The sequence below is a fragment of the Perognathus longimembris genome, chromosome 15, assembly GCF_023159225.1.
Source record: "Perognathus longimembris pacificus isolate PPM17 chromosome 15, ASM2315922v1, whole genome shotgun sequence".
NCBI classification, from domain to species: Eukaryota; Metazoa; Chordata; class Mammalia; order Rodentia; family Heteromyidae; genus Perognathus; species Perognathus longimembris.
In genome coordinates, this window is record NC_063175.1 from 12,163,475 (window position 1) to 12,182,838 (window position 19,364).

The 19,364-nt window shown below is 43.4% G+C and overlaps 1 protein-coding gene across 1 annotated transcript in view; it reads left to right on the top strand.

Annotated features, from left to right (window-relative positions):
• Positions 1-19,364, top strand: part of Lrig2 (leucine rich repeats and immunoglobulin like domains 2) — a 74,641-nt gene that overhangs the window by 50,960 nt on the left and 4,317 nt on the right. The window contains exons 16-17 of the mRNA XM_048363038.1: positions 128-277; positions 11,136-11,426. Coding sequence (XP_048218995.1) covers positions 128-277; positions 11,136-11,426 — 441 coding nt within the window. The remainder of the gene's footprint in view (positions 1-127; positions 278-11,135; positions 11,427-19,364) is intronic.

Below are 19,364 nucleotides of genomic sequence, written 5' to 3' on the forward strand. Positions count from 1 at the left end.
GAATTATTGGGGCCCCAAGCCCATACCTTTTCCTGGCCAAATCAGAGTGGAACACATTTGTAAAATTGTCTTTTTCATGTTGGCTTCAAGTGCCTAACTTTGAGACTAAATGGTGTCTGTTTTCCAGAGGAACTCACTTTGCCTGCAGACATTCCCAGCTACCTGTCTTCCCAAGGAACACTGTCTGAGCCCCAGGAAGGCTACAGCAACTCTGAGGCGGGCAGCCACCAGCAGCTCATGCCTCCCGCCAGTGGATTTGTACACAAGAGCACTGACAGTAAGGATTCTAGTTCATTACGATTTTACCCTACTCCATTGGGTGTATTTTTCGTTGTGTAGTTTCTCTATTAACCTATACCAGTATTTTTATAGTGAAAATATCTAACCTTATGCAAAGTAGAATGAAAATTGGACTAGTCTTTTTTTTTTTTCTCCCCAATCCTAGGGTTTGAACTGAGGGCCTGAGCACTGTCCCTGGCTTCTTTTTGCTCAAGATGAGCCACAGCGCCACTTCTGGGTTTTTCTATATATGTGGTGCTGAGGAATCGAACCCAGGGCTTCATGTATACGAGGCAACCACTTTACCACTAAGCCATATTCCCAGCCCTAAGTCTTAATAAGAGAAGAAGAAATACATGATTTGCAATAGGCTGAAGTACATAGCCAAAGCTAAATCTCCCTTAGGGTAGGAAAAGAAGGTTCTGGGAACTGTTTTCAAAAATTTCTTCTCCCTTTCTAGGGGATAAGCATCCTTAAACTCTTACCTAGGGGACATTTGGTCCTCCTCCTGATGTTTAGTAAAGTGTAGAGAGTATATTGGGCCTCAGGATAAAACAGAGAGCATCAGAGAGATGAAAAGTATTCTCAGTACTACCTCTCAACCTTGCTATGTCACCTGCCTCACTGTGACAGAACACAAGGAGGTGGATTTGATTGCGAACTAGTTCTCTCTCCAGCTTTGTGACCACGTGCAAGTTATAGAAGACTTTCTCTTCCGTCTGTTTATTTTGCTTTAGAGATAGGATCTTGCTGTGTAGATAAGTCCAGCCTCAAACTCATGACTTGCCTGCTTCAGCCCTCTGAGTGTTAGGATTATAGGCATGTGCCACTGTACTTGGCTAGTTTGTTCATTTTAAAATAAACAATATTTCATTCAGCACTTCCTTTAAGATTGTTAGAGATTTTTTTTAGTTTGTTCATATTTTTAATTTTATATTTAGAAAATTAAAACATAAATTGATATATTGAAATTGATAATTACTCTGTGTAAGTCAACACACTATGAATCACATCCACAGTTTTTCTCCAGATAATAAATTTGATGAAACACAAAACACTGAGGAACGAGGCACTGTCCCTGAGCTTTACTGTTCAAGGGTAGTATTAGACCACTTTGACCCACAGCACCACTTCTTGTTTTCTGGTAGTTAGTTGAAGATAAGAGTCTCATGGACTCTGTCAGGACTGGCTTTGAACCCTGATACTCATATCTCAGCCTCCTGAGTAGCTAGGATTACAGTCATGAGCCAGAAGCACCCAGGTATTTTCAAGATATTAAACAAAATAGCTAGCCCTTAAGACATTCAAAGGCTGATAGAATTGAGTCTCCACTTTTGTACTGTCCAGCAAACATCATCAGTGTAGCAAGATTTACTAATAATTAATCATTGCTTATGGAAGAGTACTTTTCGAAATGTGCTGAAATGACCTGATATGCCTGGAAAATGTCTACTTTTTCCAGGATTCCTGCTGATAATATCTTCCTTGAATTTCAGTTGTCGTCTCATTCTTTATAAATATTTTATTTTAACTTTAAGAACCACTTACAGCTGGGGATATGGCCTAGTGCAAGAGTACTTCCCACTTATACATGAAGCCCTGGGTTTAATTCTCCAGCACCACATATGCAGAAAATGCCCAGAAGTGACGCTGTGGCTCAAGTGACAGAGTGCTAACCTTGAGCAAGTAGAAGCCAGGGACAGTGCTCAAGCTCTGAGTCCAAGCTCCAGGACTGGCAAAAAAAAAAAAAAAAGAAAAGAAAAGAAAAAAGAAGGAAAAAAAAAAACCAGTTAAATTAAGCTGGCTTATGTTTGTAATTTCCAGATAATCAGAAAAAAAAGGGAAGCAGGAATGTGGCTCAAGTGGTAGAGTGCTAGTGTACTATGGAGGTCAGATGGGCCCAGCTCCATCATTGGCCACATGGTAGGTTGCACTACCTGGCCACTTGTCTTGATGGATGTGCATGAATTCCTAGAGGAAGGGAAGTCTCACCCCCAGGTGATGGGTGTTACTGAATCCCTAGAGATAGGGGTGGGCTTTTGGCCTGTAGGTTACTGAAGCTATGAGTTAAGTGTCTGGGACTGAGAACTTCCTGTGACTCAGCCCCCTAAGGGTCAGGTCAGCTCTGGAGTCCTTATGCCATGCCACCTGGCTCCAGTGTCCTGTCTCCTGGCTCTTCTCTTGTGTCCATGGTGTTACAGATCTTTTCAACACATCCTTGTACATCAAATGCAATACAAATGATTTGTTCTTTGGAGATTTCTTTAGTCTGCTGGCTTTTCATAGGAAAAGGAATATTTCTGAATTTTAATAGATTATCTTAGAAATCTGTGAGAAATAATGTTGCTAAGATAAGTTCTCACTGTATTTAACTCAAGCTGGCTTCAAACTTGCCATCCTCCTTCCTCAGCCTCCCTAGTACTGGGTTTGTCTCCAGTTCTTTTTTTTTTTTTTTTTACTTTATTTATTAAACAAATTTTTTTTGACAAGGTGTTGTGCAAAAAGGGTACAGTTACATAGTAGGGCAGTATGTACATTTCTTGTGTTATACCGTGTTTTTCTTTCCCTTCCCTAGGTCAGGTAGACATATATACAATACACAATGTACCAAGAACATATACAGTAGCCACATGGCCTACACCAAAGAAAATTCACCTAGGTCTTTAAATGTAATGTCTACAATAGACAGTATGTCGACAATAGTCTTATATGAACGTACATACATAGCTTTTGAACTATTGTGATCCACTGAGAGGTCAAGTTTTGACCTTTATATGTTGAGTAGTTGTTTGGTTTTAATTACATAATGTAGGGTCACTGACCCAAACCTGTGGGAAATACCATTTGACAAGAGGTTTTTGGTTTCACAGACCTGGTCTCTACTGTCTCCCCATCACCCCATCTTAACAGTCATATATCAGAAGTTCATGCCCCTTTGTTTTCTGTGTTCTAGATTTGTCTCGCTCAACATTATTTGTTCAAGTTCTGACCATTTCCTTGCGAATACAATATTTCACCATTCCTAATTGCTATGTAGTATTCCATTGTGTATAGGTACCATATTTTTTGGATCCATTCATCTGTGGAGGGGCTTCTGGGTTGTTTCCATATTTTGGCTATTGTGAATTGTGCAGTGATATACATGGAAGTGCAAATGTCTTTTTGATATCTTGGGACCTCCTGTTCAGGATAGATGCCTAGAAGTGGAATGGCTGGGTCATAGGGTAGGTCTATATTGAGCTTTTTGAGGAACCTCCATACTGTTCTCCAAAGTGGTTGTACTAATTTGCACTCCCACCAACAATGGAGAAGGGTTCCTCTTTCCCCGCACCCCCTCCAGCATTTGTTGTTGCCTGAGTTCAGAGTATAGGCCATTCTAACTGGGGTGAGGTGGTATCTCAGGGTTGTTTTTATTTGCATTTCCTTTACTACCAGGGATGTTGAACATTTCCTCATATGTTTCTTTGCCATTTATATCTCTTCTCTTGGGAAGTCTCTCTTTAGCTCCTTTGCCCATTTCCTAATTGGTTCCTAATTGGGCTTGGAAGGGCTTAGTTTTTTTTTTGGCCAGTCCTGGGCCTTGGACTCAGGGCCTGAGCACTGTACCTGGCTTCCTTTTGCTCAAGGCTAGCACTCTGCCACTTGAGCCACAGCGCCACTTCTGGCCGTTTTCTGTATATGTGGTGCTGGGGAATCGAACCCAGGGCCTCATGTATACGAGGCAAGCACTCTTGCCACTAGGCCATATCCCCAGCCCATGGGCTTAGTTTTTTGAGTTCTCTGTAGATGACAGATATTAGGCCTTTGTCGGTTGCTGGGCTGGTAAAGATCCTTTCCCATATGGTTGGCTGTCTTTCTGTTTTGGTGGCTATGTCCTTAGCTGTGAAGAAACTTTTTATTTTGTAGTAGTCCCATTTGTCAAGTCTCTCCCCTATTTGTTGTGCCCCTGGGACTGTATTCAGGAAGTTCCTTCCTGTGCCTATAAGTTCTAGCATCTTTCCTACTCTGTCCTTCAGTAGTTTCAAGGATTCAAGTCTGATATTGAGGTCCATGATCCATTTTGAGTTGATCTTGGTGCATGGTGATAGGCTTGGGTCTACTTTGAGTTTTCTGCATATGGCTGCCCAGTTCTCCCAGCACCAGTAGTTGAAGAGGCTATGTTTATTCCATTGTATGTCTTTAGCTCCTTTATCGAATATCAGATGACTGTAAGAGTGCAGTTTTATTTCTGGATCTTCATTTCTAATCCATTGGTCTTCCAGTCTGTTTTTATACCAATACCATGCTGTTTTTGTTATGATGGCCTTGTAGTAGAGCTTGAAGTCTGGTATTGTGATATCTCCTGCACTGCTTTTTTTGCCTAGAATTGCTTTGGCTATTCTAGGTCTTTTGCTGTTCCATATGAATTTATGGATTGCTTTCTCTATTTCAGAATGTAACTGGGATTTGGATAGGGATTGCATTGAATTTGTATAACAATTTGGGCAATATGGCCATTTTCACTATATTGATTCTGCCTACCAATGAGCATGGGAGGTCTTTCCATCTCCTTGTGTCTTCTTTGATTTCCCTTATTAGATTTTTATAGTTCTCATTAAATAGGTCCGTCACGTCCTTGGTTAGGTTGATCCCTAGGTACTTTATTTTCTTTTTTGGCTACTGTAAATGGAATTGTTTCCATAATTTCCTTTTCTGCTTGTACATTGCTGGTGTACAGAAAAGCTGCTGACTTCTGTGGATTGATTTTGTAGCCTGCTACTTTGCCAAAATGGTTTATTTAGGTGTAGGAGTTTGGGGACTGAGTTTTTTGGGTCCTTCAGATATAAGATCATGTCGTCTTCGAATTGGGATAGCTTGATTTCTTCCTTGCTAATGTGGATCCCTTTGATGTCCTCCTCTTGCCTAATTGCTATGGCTAAGGATTCCAGCACTATGTTGAAAAGAAGTGGGGAGAGTGGGCATCCTTGTCTTGTTCCTGAGTTTAGGGGGAATGATTTAATTTAATCATTTAATATGATGTTAGCAGTTGGTCTGCTGTATTTTTGCTTTTATTGTTTTGAGGAATGTTCCATCTATTCCTGTTGTCTCCAGAGCTTTTAATAAGTATGGATGTTGTATTTTGTCAAAGGCTTTTTGGGCATTGACTGAGATAACAATGTGATTCTTGATTTTAGTTCTGTTTATGTGGTGAATTACATTGATTGATTTACGGATGTTGAACCATCCTTGTGACTGTGTGATGAAGCCTACTTGGTCATGATGTATAATTTTCTTGATCAGTTTCTGGATCCTGTTAGCTAATATTTTATTGAGGAGCTTTGCGTCTGTGTTCACATTAGTGATATTGGTCTGTAGTTCTCTTTTTTTGTTGGGTCTTTGCCTGGTTTGGAAATGAGTATATTAGCTTCATAGAATGAGTTTGGGATTTCTCCCTCTGTTTCTATTTCGCGGAAGAGTTTGAGGAGTATTGGTATTAGCTCCTCACTAAAGGTTTTATAGAATTCGTTGGTGAATCCATCTGGGCCTGGGCTTTTCTTGGTTGGGAGGTTCTTGATTACCCCCTGTATCTTGCTGTAAGTTATTGGTTTATTTAGTTGATTTATTTCTTCTTGGTTCAGTTTGGGCAGTTTATACTTCTCTAAGAATTGATCCATTTCTGTGAAATTATTGTTTTTTAGTGAGTAGAGGTTCTGGAAATAGTTCCTCATGATTGTTTGAATATCGTGTGTACTTGTTGTTATTTTTCCAGTGGAGTCCTAGATTTTACGTATATGAGTCTCTTCTCTTCTTTTTTTTGTAAGTCTTGCGAGAGGTCTGTCAATTTTATTTATTTTCTCAAAGAACCAGCTTTTAGTCTTATTTATTTGTTGAACAGTCTTTGTATTTTCAATCAGATTTACCTCTTCTTTAATCTTTGTGATCTCTCTTCTCCTAGTCATTTTAGATTCGATCATTTCTTTTTTTTTAGATTTTTTTTTTTTTTTTTTTTTTTGCTAGTCCTGGGCCTTGGACTCAGGGCCTGAGCACTGTCCCTGGCTTCTTTTTGCTCAAGGCTAAGATACTCTGCCACTTGAGTCACAGTGCCACTTCTGGCCATTTTCTGTATATGTGGTGCTGGGGAATCGAACTGAGAGCTTCATGTGTAGGAGGCAAGCACTCTTGCCACTAGGCTATATCCCCAGCCCCTCGATCATTTCTTGTTTCTCCAGTTGTTTTAGTTTCATCATGAGGTTATTCACCTGCTCTGTTTCCATTCTTTTAATGTGAGTGCTGAGGGCGATGATCTTGCCTCTCAGTACTGCCTTAGCTGTGTCCCATAGGTTTATTTGTGATGTATTTTCATTGTCATTGAGGCTTATGAATTCATTAATTTCATCTTTAATTTGGTCTGTGGCCCAAGTGTTGGATAACAGTGTGGGGTTTAGCCTCCAAGAATATGTATAGCTTCTGTGGTAACCGTTGTTATTGAGGGTTACCTTAATCCACTGTGGTCAGATATAATACATGGGATGACGTCAGTACTTTTGTATTTGCTGAGGTTCTTTGTGTGGGCTATGACATGGTCTATTTTGGAGTCTGAACCATGAGCTGCTGAGAAGATGTATTGGGTCTCTGTAGGGTCGAAGATTCTGTACAGATCTGTCAGATCCATTTGGGATATGGTGTTACTTAGGTCCTCAGCATTCTTGCTAATCCTCTGGGTGTTGGATCTGTCTCTTGGAGAGAGTGGGGTATTAAAGTCACCAATGATTGTGTTTGGGTCTATCTTGTTCTGTAGTTCTGTGAGAATTTGCTTGACATATGTAGGGCCTCTTTTGTTCGGTGAGTATACATTTATCACCGTGATGTCTTGATTCTGGACTTTTCCTTGTATTAAAATGTAGTGACTTTCTTTGTGTTTTTGAGATAATTTTATGAGAAGTCCAGCTTTTCTGAGATCAGGATGGCTACTCCTGCCGTTTTGGTAGGTGCGTTTGCTTGGAAGATCTTGCTCCTTCCTTTCATTTGGAGCCTGTTTTTATCCCTTGCTGTAAGGTGAGTCTCTTGTAGACAACAGATAGCAACTTTTTGTTTGCGGATCCATTCTGCCAGTCTGCTCATCTTTATTGGAGAGTTTATACCATTTATATTTTAAGAGATCAAGGATAAGAGTGTTTTTTCTCCTTCCATTTTCTTGTTGGGCTGTTTTTCCTCTTTTTTTTTTTTCTTGTCTTTAGTGAGCTGCTCTTTCTGTTGGGCTCTGGCTATTGTAGTTTCTTTTTGTTTCTGTCTGTGTGTCCTGTACAGTTTATGTTGTGTGGGAGTCCCCTCTTAGAATTTGCTGTAGGGCTGGTTTTTTATTCACATACTCCTTTAGATCCTCTTTGCTATGGAAAGATCTGGTTTTCCTCTCAAATATGAACTCCAGTTTCACTGGATATTTCATTTTAGTTTGGCAATTGTTGGCTTGTAGGACCCGGATGGTGTTCTTCCATTCTCTTCGCGCGTGGTAGGTTTGTGTGGAGAGGTCTGCTGTTATTCGGATCCTCTTCCCATTGTAATAAATTTCTTTCTTCGCTTTGGCTGCATTCAAAATTTGCTCTTTGTTCTTGAGATCTGAAGTCTTGATTATTATGTGCCTGGGTGAGGCTTTTCTAGGATCTGGTCTGCCAGGTGTCCTATAGGCTTCGATTACCTGGATGGGGTCCCTTGTGAGATTGGGGAAGTTTTCTGCAATAACTTTATTGAAAATATGTTGAAGCCCTCTGCTCTGGTATTCGGCTCCTTCTTCTATTCCAGTTATGCGCAGATTATATCTCTTGTCTTTGTCCACTAGCTCCTGTATTAGTCTGCCCTGGAGCTTTACCATTTCTTGGAGTGTGGTAATTTTCTGGTTCTTATTGGCTGCATCATCGTCCAAGAGAGACATTCTGGTTTCCATATGGTCAATTCTTTGTGCTGTGGATTCAAGTGTGGAGTTTATGGATGTCAGAGAGCTATTTATGGTTGCCAGATTAGGTCTGATCGTGGAAATTTCTTCCTTTAAAGAGTTGTATTTTAAATCTGTTTTTTCATGCATTTCACTTCTCAGGATGTTAAGATCTTCTTTGATGGAGGTTTGTGCTGTATCCATTTTTGCTTCCATTTCTGTCTTGGCTTCCTGGATGTCCTTCGAGACTTCTACTCTGAACTCCTGGAATTGTTTTCTGATTTTGTTTCTGAGGCTTTCCATCATTTCTGCTAACATGGCCTCAGTTGTTTTTTTATTCTCCATCTCCTCTTCAGTCGTGCTGCTTTTTGGAGCTGGCGATTTGGCCCTCCCTTTGACGCAACTCGTTATATTTCTTTGTGATTTGTGCATCTGGAGATCTGAAGGTGGCTTCCCTGGTTTGGCTTTGTGGTGGTTCCCGCTGGTCTGCCAGTGGTAGACTTGTTTGTGTCCTGGCTCTGGGTTTGAGTTTGGCTGTTGGACCTTACTGCCCAGTGGGTGAGCGTGCCCGTCTCGGTTGTTGCCGAGGTGGTCACCCTCCCTGCACTTGGCGGTGGGTAGGTTCTGTGTCTTTTTCTGCAGGATAGTGTCCTGCTGCTGTGTTGTCCTGACCCTAGCATGTCCCTGGTGGGGGTTTGCTGGTCGCTGATTCAGCGTGGCGTGGAGGCTTTTCTCTTCTTCAGTTCCTTTTTTTTCTGGGTACCTTGGTCAGAGGAGCTCACCTCTCAGATTGAGAATTGCCACTGAGAGGCGGCTTGCCCCCCTGTGCAGAGTGCGCCTACCGCGGGCGTTGCCGCTGGGGCCCCTGCCCGCCTGTGTGGCGGGTGTTACAGCTTGCCTGCTTGTGTGCTCCCGCAGGGGGTTGGGCAGACGACCTTCCTGCTGGAGGACTAGCACCCTGGCCCACGCTGGCCCTCCGGGGAGCACATGCATGTGCACTCTAGTGCTTCCTTTGGGGGCGTGTTGACCTGAGTTGTTGGAGAGTTTGCTGTGGGGGGTGGTATGGGTGGGCCCCGGTAGGATCAAGTGTCTGGGCGCAGGTTGGTGCCCACAGACTCTGTGCCTCCGCTGTGAGGGGGGGGCGTGTGATCCGACCCAGATGTCCCTGCTGGGCTGGTATTGTACACCCAAGAGTCTGTGGTTGTTGTTCAAAAAGACCACGAGGACCAGACGCCTCAGGTGGGGCTTCCAATGCCTACCAGGCCCCGGGCCCCTGCTGGGGAGGGGGCGGGGCCAGTGCGGCCAGGTTCTGGCTCCTCTGCTGGGGGTTTGGGGGGGGATGCCTTGGCATGGCTCCTTTGTTCTGTCGGGGTAGGGAGGGAGCTCTAGTTTCTTTGTAGGTTTTGGGTCTCTGCTAGGGCTGATTTGTTTGGGGGGGGGGGCAATGGGGAACTTACTGGTCCTGGATTGTGTGTGTGTCCCGCGTTCCTGTGGGCTTCTCGGGGCTGGGTGCCGGGGTGTGGCGATTGGTTGGTTGGTCATGGCAGTCCCAGCACTCCCCGTCTGCGCCACCCGGTTCCTGGCTACTCGGTTCCACACCGCTGCCCGGCCACTCGGTCCTGTGCCACCGTCTGTCTCAGTTGGTCTCCGCTCCGTCTGGGGTCCGTGGAACTCCTGGCGTGACTTTTCGTCTGTTGCTTCTGTGGTGTCTGAAGGTCTGTGGCCCCACTTACGGCACTGGGTCCCCTTTTCCAGCCTGGCCCTGTTGGGGCCAGGGTCAGCGGGTGGGGGAAGGGTACCCCGGAGATTTTCCCGCTCTGTGTAGGTTATAGACTCTTCTTTTTTTTGTTTCTCTGTTGCTTCTGGTTGTTGGGCTTGCTGTGTTCTTGATGGGGTGTTGCGTGCTCGAGTTCCCAGTTCGCTATTCAGTTGGAGCGAGTTGCGGTACCTCCTTACTGTCGCTGCGCCATCTTCCCTCTCCTGTCTCCAGTTCTGACATTGTTTCTTCATCATGACTGCTTTCTTTTTATCACAGTCTTTCCTTTTTGTTTTCAAGTCACACATTTGTCAGGCTGGATTCTTGACTAGTGATACTTTTTTTTTTTTGCCAGTCCTGGGGCTTGGACTCTGGGCCTGAGCACTGTCCCTGGCTTCTTTTTGCTCAAGGCTAGCACTCTGCCGCTTGAGCCACAGCGCCACTTCTGGCCATTTTCTGTATATGTGGTGCTGGGGAATCGAACCCAGGGCTTTTCATGCATTTTAGGCAAGCACTCTACCACTAAGCTACATTCCCAGCCTTGGTGTTGCTTCTTGACTCTAGAATGTATCATGTCTCATGAAGTGAAGTCGCAAACTTTTTGTTCTCTGCTTTAGTTTGCTTAGCTGAGCACATGTCTTGTAGCTCAGTGCCAGCCCCGACTATGAGCGCTTGATCTGAGTTTTGGCCCTTCCAAGATGGACAAAGACGGTTTACCCTAGTTCTAGTCTGCCTGTGTAGTTTAGCCCTTCCTCTGGCAATGGTCCTTCAGTAAGTCACTTTTCTGTACTGTGATTGTTCTCCATGTAGACTGAGAGTTAGTTAGCAGTACTGACTTCATAGAGATTTGTGAGGATGGCACAGGTTCATTCATAGAAAGATACTGAACTTCACCTGGCTGATACGTAAGTACATAGGAAATCCTGTGTTGACTAGCAGCACTAATTCCATAATACAAAAATGTTTTGAGGGGCTGGGAATATGGCTTAGTGGTAGAGTGGTCACCTTGCATACATGAAGCCCTGGGTTCGATTCCACATAAAACAGAAAAGGCCAGAAGTGGCGCTGTGGCTCAAGTGGTAGAGTGCTAGCTTTGAGTGAAAGGGAAGCCAGAGACAGTGCTCAGGCCATGAGTCCAAGCCCCAGGACTGGAAAAAAAAATGTTTTGACTCTTTGTTATGTGGTCCTCAGGTGGCCCTGGTACCCGGGTGATCTGCTCAGATTGTTACGACAATGCCAACATCTACTCAAGGAACCGGGAATACTGTCCATACTCCTTCATTGCTGAGGAGGATGTTCTGGATCACACACTCGCCAGCCTCATGGTCCAGATGCCCAAGGAGACATTTTTGTCACTTCCTCCTCGAGATGCCACTGCCCTGGAGGGCCTAATGCCATCCGTAGACAGAGAGCAGGCTGCCTTCCCCACCAATCATGAGAGGATGAACGAGAAGACACTTCCCTCCACGCAGATGAGCAGTGGTAACTCAGGCTTTCCTTTTGTTTTGTTCTTTTGTTTTAGTTTGTTTTTACTTCCACCAGGTGATCTCTCCTTTTGTCTGCGAAGTACTCTCATTTGAGAGGAAGCAAACAAATTGGTGTGACTTGAGAAATCACCACTGCCAACTAAACTCATGCCAGAGATGGTCCTGTATTTGAGCTACAGTGTCTTCACGTGTGGATGAGAACAGCTTTGGTAGAGATCATGACACTTACCTGTACTCTTTTTTTTTGCCAGTCCTGGGCCTTGGACTCAGGGCCTGAGCACTGTCCCTGGCTTCTTCCCGCTCAAGGCTAGCACTCTGCCACCTGAGCCACAGTGCCCCTTCTGGCCGTTTTCCGTATATGTGGTGCTGGGGAATCGAACCGAGAGCTTCATGTGTAGGAGGCAAGCGCTCTTGCCACTAGGCCATATTCCTAGCCCCGGGGAAGTTATTTTTAACTGAGAAAACTTTAAAATGTTTTGTTTGGTGACTGTTCTGTCTGGCCCTGTGTGTGCATGTGTGCTTGCTGGAACAAGGCTTGAACTCAGGACCTCTAGCCCCTGCTCAAGCCTCATGGCTGGCACTCTACCAATTGAACTATGCCTTCTCTGCAACTCTTTTCTGGTTGACTGGAGATGGAATCTCAAGGGCTTTTCTGTCTGAGCTGTCTTCATACACCATCCTCCAGGACTTAGCCTCTGAGTCACTGGGACCTCAGCTGAGCCAGAGGCTCCCTGGCATCACTTGGGAGGTGTTTCTTTCTTTCCTGAATTATCGTTGGGCCATAGTGGAAGGACGCTTTTTTTTGTTTTTGTCTTTAGCCAGTCCTGGGGCTTGAACTCAGGGCCTGAGCACTGTCCCTGGCTTCATTTTGCTCAAGGCTAGCACTCTACCACTAGAGCCACAGTGCCACTTCTGGCCTTTTCTATATATGTAGTGCTGCGGAATTGAACCCAGGAATAGGAAGCAAGCACTCTACCACTAGGCCATATTCCCAGTCGGAAGGATGGTTTTGAGGTAGTGTCCTCTGTCCTGTATGAGCCAAGGAAAGACGTACTGTACTGTACAAATGCTGGTCAACGTGTAAGCCAAGAAAGATCCTACTGAACTTGTCTTCTAACTGCCTAGACTTTTATCAGCTATTACTTTCTGGTATATCAGAGCACTGAAAATAAGGCAGAGGGTAAGAATTACAGGTTCACAGAAGAAGATAAAAGAGTATGGTGGTGGTACTTGCCAGGAATAAATGAGTAACATGAAACTTAACATATGCTTTGTTGTTCTTAAGAGAGTATAGGCCAGAGAGAAGTACTGCTAGTGAAGTCAGTCTCTTTCGTAGGTGGAGTGGGACGATACTAAGGTTTGAACTCAGGAACTTAGGCTTTCTAGGCAGGCACTCTACCACTTGAGCTATTCTTCTAACCCTGTGGTTTTTTTTTGAAGTAGTCTTACTTTCCACATGGCTGTACTTTGAATCATTGCCGATCATAGATACATGCCCCTGTGTCCTGCTTCCCTCTGCGAAGTCGGAGTCTTATAGATGGTCCTGCCCAGCCTGGACAGGAACCATAATCCTCCCAGTTTCATTCAGTTTCCCACATAACTTAGGATGGCCCCAGCTGTGGGCTGAGAAGGTTTTTTTATGCCTGGGATGGTCTCCAACCATAGTCCTCCCAATCTCAGCCTCCTGAGTAGCTAGGAGTTTAGGCTTAAGCCATTGGACTCCAGCTGGAGTTAACCACTTTATAGTCAGTGTCCATGAAAGTAATTCATTATCATTAAATGTAACTTTTAGAAGAAGAAGATCAAACCGAAACCATAGGGAAGCACCCTAGATTGCTCCAACCAAATAGTGAGTTGGGAGTCCCAACATTCAACATTCTCCCCCACCCCCAAAGAGACCAGCAACAAAAAAAAATTTTGAACAAGGGGAGAATCACAGAAACCAGAAGGGAGCAAAGAAAAAAACCCATAAACTACACAATCAGAAAATTGCAAAGACCACTCCTCCCTTTCCCTCGCCGGAGTATAGCATGGCCAAGCTGCAGAAGTGGCCCGGTGCCCAGGAGTGCAGCGACCACAGAACCCAGAGCAGAAAACTCTCACAGTGTGGGAGCCAGATAGCCAGGAGCTGAGCAGTGCAGAGACGATGCACCACCGCCCTGAGACCTGGGGGGCTCTCACAGCACCGCAGGACACATCCACCCCCAGGACCAGTGAGTACCCTACCAGGGGCCCCCCAAACGGGAGACCAGCTCTGGCAGAGACTCACAGAACTTGACTGGACCCAACCCTCTCCAGCCCAAGAAACACTACATCATTTTAAGGGGACAAAGAGACCAGAGCCAACCCCCACCCCCACCCCACTGATGGGCTCCCAGTGTGGGTGGGTGGGGGAGGGGAAGATCCCATATGCAGTGGGGCACTAGGACCCTACATCTCCCTGACTACTGGCTTTGGGGAGCGAGGCAGAGCCACCAGCTGGCAGAGCACGCCCGCGTGGGGACACTCAGGGTTGTGTACTTCTCAGGAGCAACACTCACTCAGGTACGTGCACTCCAGTGGCAGCAACCTGGGGGAAGGAAGTCTTTAACCTGCCTTTTCTTGCCAAATAAGTGACTTGCCATATGAGGGGACTTACAAGGGACAACATGTCGCAGTGGCAAAACACTGGTTCACAGAGAAAGCTGCTGAATCTACCTCCACCCATAACTGGAGGATGTGTGAACGCTTTGGCAGCTGTCAAGGCATGTTGAATGCCCCCCCCGCCCCCACGCATTGGACAGGAAGGTCCCCAGCCACAGGCGGGGAGAAAAACAACAGGGCCAAGGCCCAAAAATCCAAGTTCACTCGCTGGAAGACCAGCCCTTCTGAAGCCACCACCTAACCCTGGAGCCTGAAAATAGTCAATCCAGTTCTCACAGAAGATCACACAGAACCCCCATCCAGCTAGAGCACGCGCAGGTACCTCCTGGCCTGGGGTCACATTTGATCAGCAGACCAGTGCAAACCATCCCAGGGCCAAACAAAGGCTGCCACCTGCCATCCACCAACAGGAAGAGCAGGGGGACACAACCAGCTCCCATAACCCCTGCTTCCCAGATGCCTAAATCGCAAAGAAAATTTACAAAATTCATGAACAGTCAAGTCAACACACCAACTCCAAATATCAACAGCAACCCAGGAAAAACTCCTGTGAGAGCGAAGAAGAGATGGAGAATAAAAGCACTTCAGGGGGCTGGGGATATAGCCTAGTGGCAAGAGTGCCTGCCTCGGATACACGAGGCCCTAGGTTCGATTCCCCAGCACCACATATACAGAAAACGGCCAGAAGCGGCGCTGTGGCTCAAGTGGCAGAGTGCTAGCCTTGAGCGGGAAGAAGCTAGGGACAGTGCTCAGGCCCTGAGTCTAAGCCCCAGGACGGGCCAAAAAAAAAAGCACTTCAGGATATGATGAAAGAATTGGCCAAGGACATCAAAGCAGAATTTCAAAAACAATTCCAAGAGCTTAAAGATGAAATCTCCAGGGAACTTCAGGAAGTCAAGAAATGGAAGAAGATACAGCAAGTGCCTCATTAAAAGAAGAAATTAACACTTTGAGAACTGAAGTGCAAGAAAAAATAGATACAAAGATCAACTCCTTAAAAGATGAAATTCACACCTTGAGAACAGATCTAAGAACCATAAATGGTTCAGTTTTCACAATGCAAACTACAATGGAAGCCACAAATAACAGAATATGCAAGATGGAAAATAGAGTATCAGGAATTGTGGATAAAACAGAGGAGCTGGAAAAGAAAGTCATAGATTGGGAAAAAACACTCAGAATTCACCAAGGGTAATTCCAAGAAATGGTACACAAAGAGAATAGATATAATCTGATATATTTGGTATTGAAGAGAGAGAGGTATATCAAAACAGAGGTTTGCAACACTTACTCAGTAAAATTATTACAGAAAATATTCCCAACCTTAAAAGACAAGACAAAACCTTACTTACATAACAGACATTGAACACCTAGTAGAACAGGTCCTAGAAGAAACACCTCCAGACACATCATAGTAAAAACAACAGACCTAAGCAACAAATAGCTTATTTTCAGTGCTGTAAGGAAAAGAAGGAGCTATACTACAGTGGGAAAAAAAAATCCAAATCACGGCAGACTTCTCCACACAAACCCTCAGCGCAAGAACAGCCTGGAAGAGTACTATCCAAGCCCTGAAGACCATTAAGTGCCAACCCAGACTGATATACCCAACAAAGTTAGAATTTCCTTTCAACAGAGAAACCAGAACTTTCCATAATGAAGAAAAAATAGGATATGAACAAAAAAGCCAGTTCTACAAACAATATTAAGAGGAGTTCAATCAGTAGAAAACAGTCAAGACCAGAGTACCACATCAGATAGAAATCCAAAGGAGATCAACTTAGTAAGCACAAGAAAAGGAAAGGAGCAAAATACAGGTAAGCAGGAACATGGCAGGAAGAATACATCTCTCTATAATAACCATAAACATTAATGGACTCAATTCTCCTATCAAAAGAAAAAGAACTTCAGAGTATATACAAAAACAAGATCCATCTATCTGTTGTCTTCAAGAGACCCATCTCGCAGCCAGGGACAAAAACAAACTGAGTGAAAGGATGGAAAAAGATCTTCCAAGCAAATGCACCTAACAAGAAGGCAAGGGTAGCCTTTCCTTGATTTCTGACAAGCTAGACTTCTCACTAAAATCAGTTCGAAAAGATAAGGTCATCACATATTAGTAAAGGGATTCATGAAGAGGATGTAACAGTCATCAACTTATACTCACAAAATAATGGGACACCTAAATACGTCAAACACTCTCAGAACTACAGAACAGATAGACCCAAGTACATTCGTAGTGGGAGATTTTAATACTCTGCTCTCACCAAGAAACTGGTTCTCACCAAGAGACAGGTCAATCACACAGAGGATAAGCAAAGAAACCTCAGACCTAAATGACACCATATCCCAAATGGAACTAACAGACATATACAGAGTGTTCTACCCAACAACAACTCAATACATATTTTTCTCAGCAGCCCCTGGAACATACTCCAAAATAGATCATATCATAGTTCACACAAAGAGCCTTAGCAAATACAAGAGGATTGACATTATCCCTATCATTCTATCTGACCACAGTGGAATCAAACTAATCCTCAATAACAAAGGATATTGTAGAAATTACTCAAATACATGGAGGCTGAACAGCATATTACTGAATAACACCTGGGTCACAGAACAAATTAAAAAAAAATGATAGAGTTCCTACAATTAAATGAAAATATATCACAAAGGAACCTCTGGGACACACCAAAAGCTGTCTTGAGTTCACTCATCAAGAAAATAGAAGCAGCTCAAGTAAACTACCTTATGATGCAATTAAAACAGCTCTAAAATCAAGAAAAAATTAAAGCTACTAGAGGGAGAGAGATCACAAAGATTAGGGCAGAAATTAATGAAATACTAAAAAACAAAAAAACCAACTATACAACAAATTAATAAAACAAAAAAGCTGTTTTTGGGTTTGTTTGTTTTTTTTTGAGAAAATTTGACAGACGTCTTGCAAGACTAACAACAACAACAAAAACTAACTAAAAAAAAAGACTTAACTGAAAAAAAAAAGAGACCCAAATCCTTAAGATCAGGGATTCCACAGGAAAAGTTACAGCAAGCATCCCCGACATCTATACAACCATAAACAACTATTTCCAGAATCTATACTAAGTAAAGAAGAAAAACAACAGAAATGGATTCCTTTTTAGAGACATATAGACTGCCCAAACTGAACCAAGAGGATATAAATCAATTAAATAAACCAAAGAGGAGCTAATACCAATACTTCTCAAGTTCTTCCATGAAATCGAAGCAGAAAGAAAAATCCCAAACTCATTCTATGAAGCCAATATCATGCTTACCCCAAAACCAGTCAAGGACCCAACAAAGAGAATTACAGACCAGTCTCCTTATGAACACAGATGCAAAACTCCTCAATAAAATATTAGCCAACAGAATTCAGAAAAATTTAAAAACCATACATTATGACCAAGAAGGCTTCATTCCACAGATGTGAGGCTGGTTTAAAATATGCAAATCAACAAATGTAATTCACCACATTAACAGAGCTAAGGCCAAGAATCTCGTTATTTCAGTTGATGCCCAAAATGCCTTAGACCGAATATAACACCCATTCATGTTAAAAGCTCTGTAGAAAACTGGAACAGAAGGAACATTCTTTAAAACAATAAAAGCCATATATGACAGACCAACAGCTAATACACCAATGGGGGAAAAACAAAAACCATTTCCCCTAAAATCAGGAATGAGACAAGGATGCCCACTTTCTCCACTCCTATTCAGTATAGTTCTGGAATCCCTAGCCAGAGCAATAAGGCAAGAAAAGGACATTGAAGGGATCCACATAGGGAAAGAAGAAACTAAACTATCCCTACTTGTAGATGACATATCTGAATAACCCCAAAAACTCCACTCCCAAACTCCAAGAACTAATAAACCATTTCAGCAAAGTAGCAGGACGCAGTTAATCCCCCAAATCAGTAGCCTTTCTGTACCCCAGTAATGTACAAGCAGAAAAGGAAATCATGAAAACAACACCATTTACAATAGCTTAAAAAAATATATCTAGGAATTAATCTAACCAAAGATGTAAAAAAATCTATTTAGTGAAAACTATAAAGATCTAAAGAGAAAAATCAAAGAGGACAGGAAAATGGAATGACCTTCCATGTTCATGGATAGGTAGAATCAATATCGTGCCAAAACTGACATACAAATTCAATGCAATTCCCATCAAAATCCCAATGACATTCTTCACTGAAATAGAGAAAGCAATCCAAAAATTCCTATGGAACAACAAAAGACTTAGAATAGCCAAAGCAACTCTAGGTAAGAGAAGCAGTGCAAGAGGTATCACCAGATACCAAGCTTTATTACAGAGCCATGAGAACAAAAACAGCCTGGTACTGGCACAAAAACTGACCCAAAGATCAATGGACTAGGTTAGAAGACGTAGAAATGAAACTACATACTTACAGTGAGCTGATATTTGACAAAGGAGACAAAGATATACAATGGAAAAAACAGCCCTTTCAACTATTGGTGCTGGGAAAACTGGGCAGCCACATGCAGAAAACTCAAAAGTAGATCCCGCCTGTCCCCATACACTAACATCAACTCAAAATGGGTCAAAGACCTCAACATCAGACCCGAAACTGCATCTACTGCAGGATAGAGTAGGAGAGACACTAGAACTTAGAGGCACACGCATGGACTTGCTGAACAAGGGTCATGACTGGTTGGAGAGAGACTCGACAAATGGGACTACATTAAAATAAAAATGTTTTCTACAGCCAAAGACATAGCTACTGAACTAGAAAGACCAATTAGGAAAAGATATTCACCAGAAATACATCAGACAAAGGCCTAATATCAGAGAACTCAAGAAACTAATCCCTCCCAGACCTAATAAACTGTTCACTAAATGGGTAAGGGAGCTAAAGAGAGACTTCATAGAAGAAGAAATAAAAACAGCAAAGAAACACATGGAGAAATGTTCACCATCCCTGACAGTAAAGGAAATGCAAATACAAACAACCCTGAGTACCACCTTACCCCAGTCAGTACTGCCTGTACTCTGAATGCAGGCAACAACAAATGCTGGAGGGGATGCAGAGAAAGAGGAACCCTACTACACTGCTGGTGGATTGTAAACTAGTACAACCACTCTGGAAATCAGTCTGGAGGTTCCTCAGAAAACTCAACATAGACATAGCCTATGATCCAGTCATACTGCTCCTGGGCATATACCCTGAGCAGCATGACAAAGCAAACAGGTCCCAATACACAGTGAAACCAAAAGAGGATAGTCTTGGGAGAAAGGTTCCAAAAA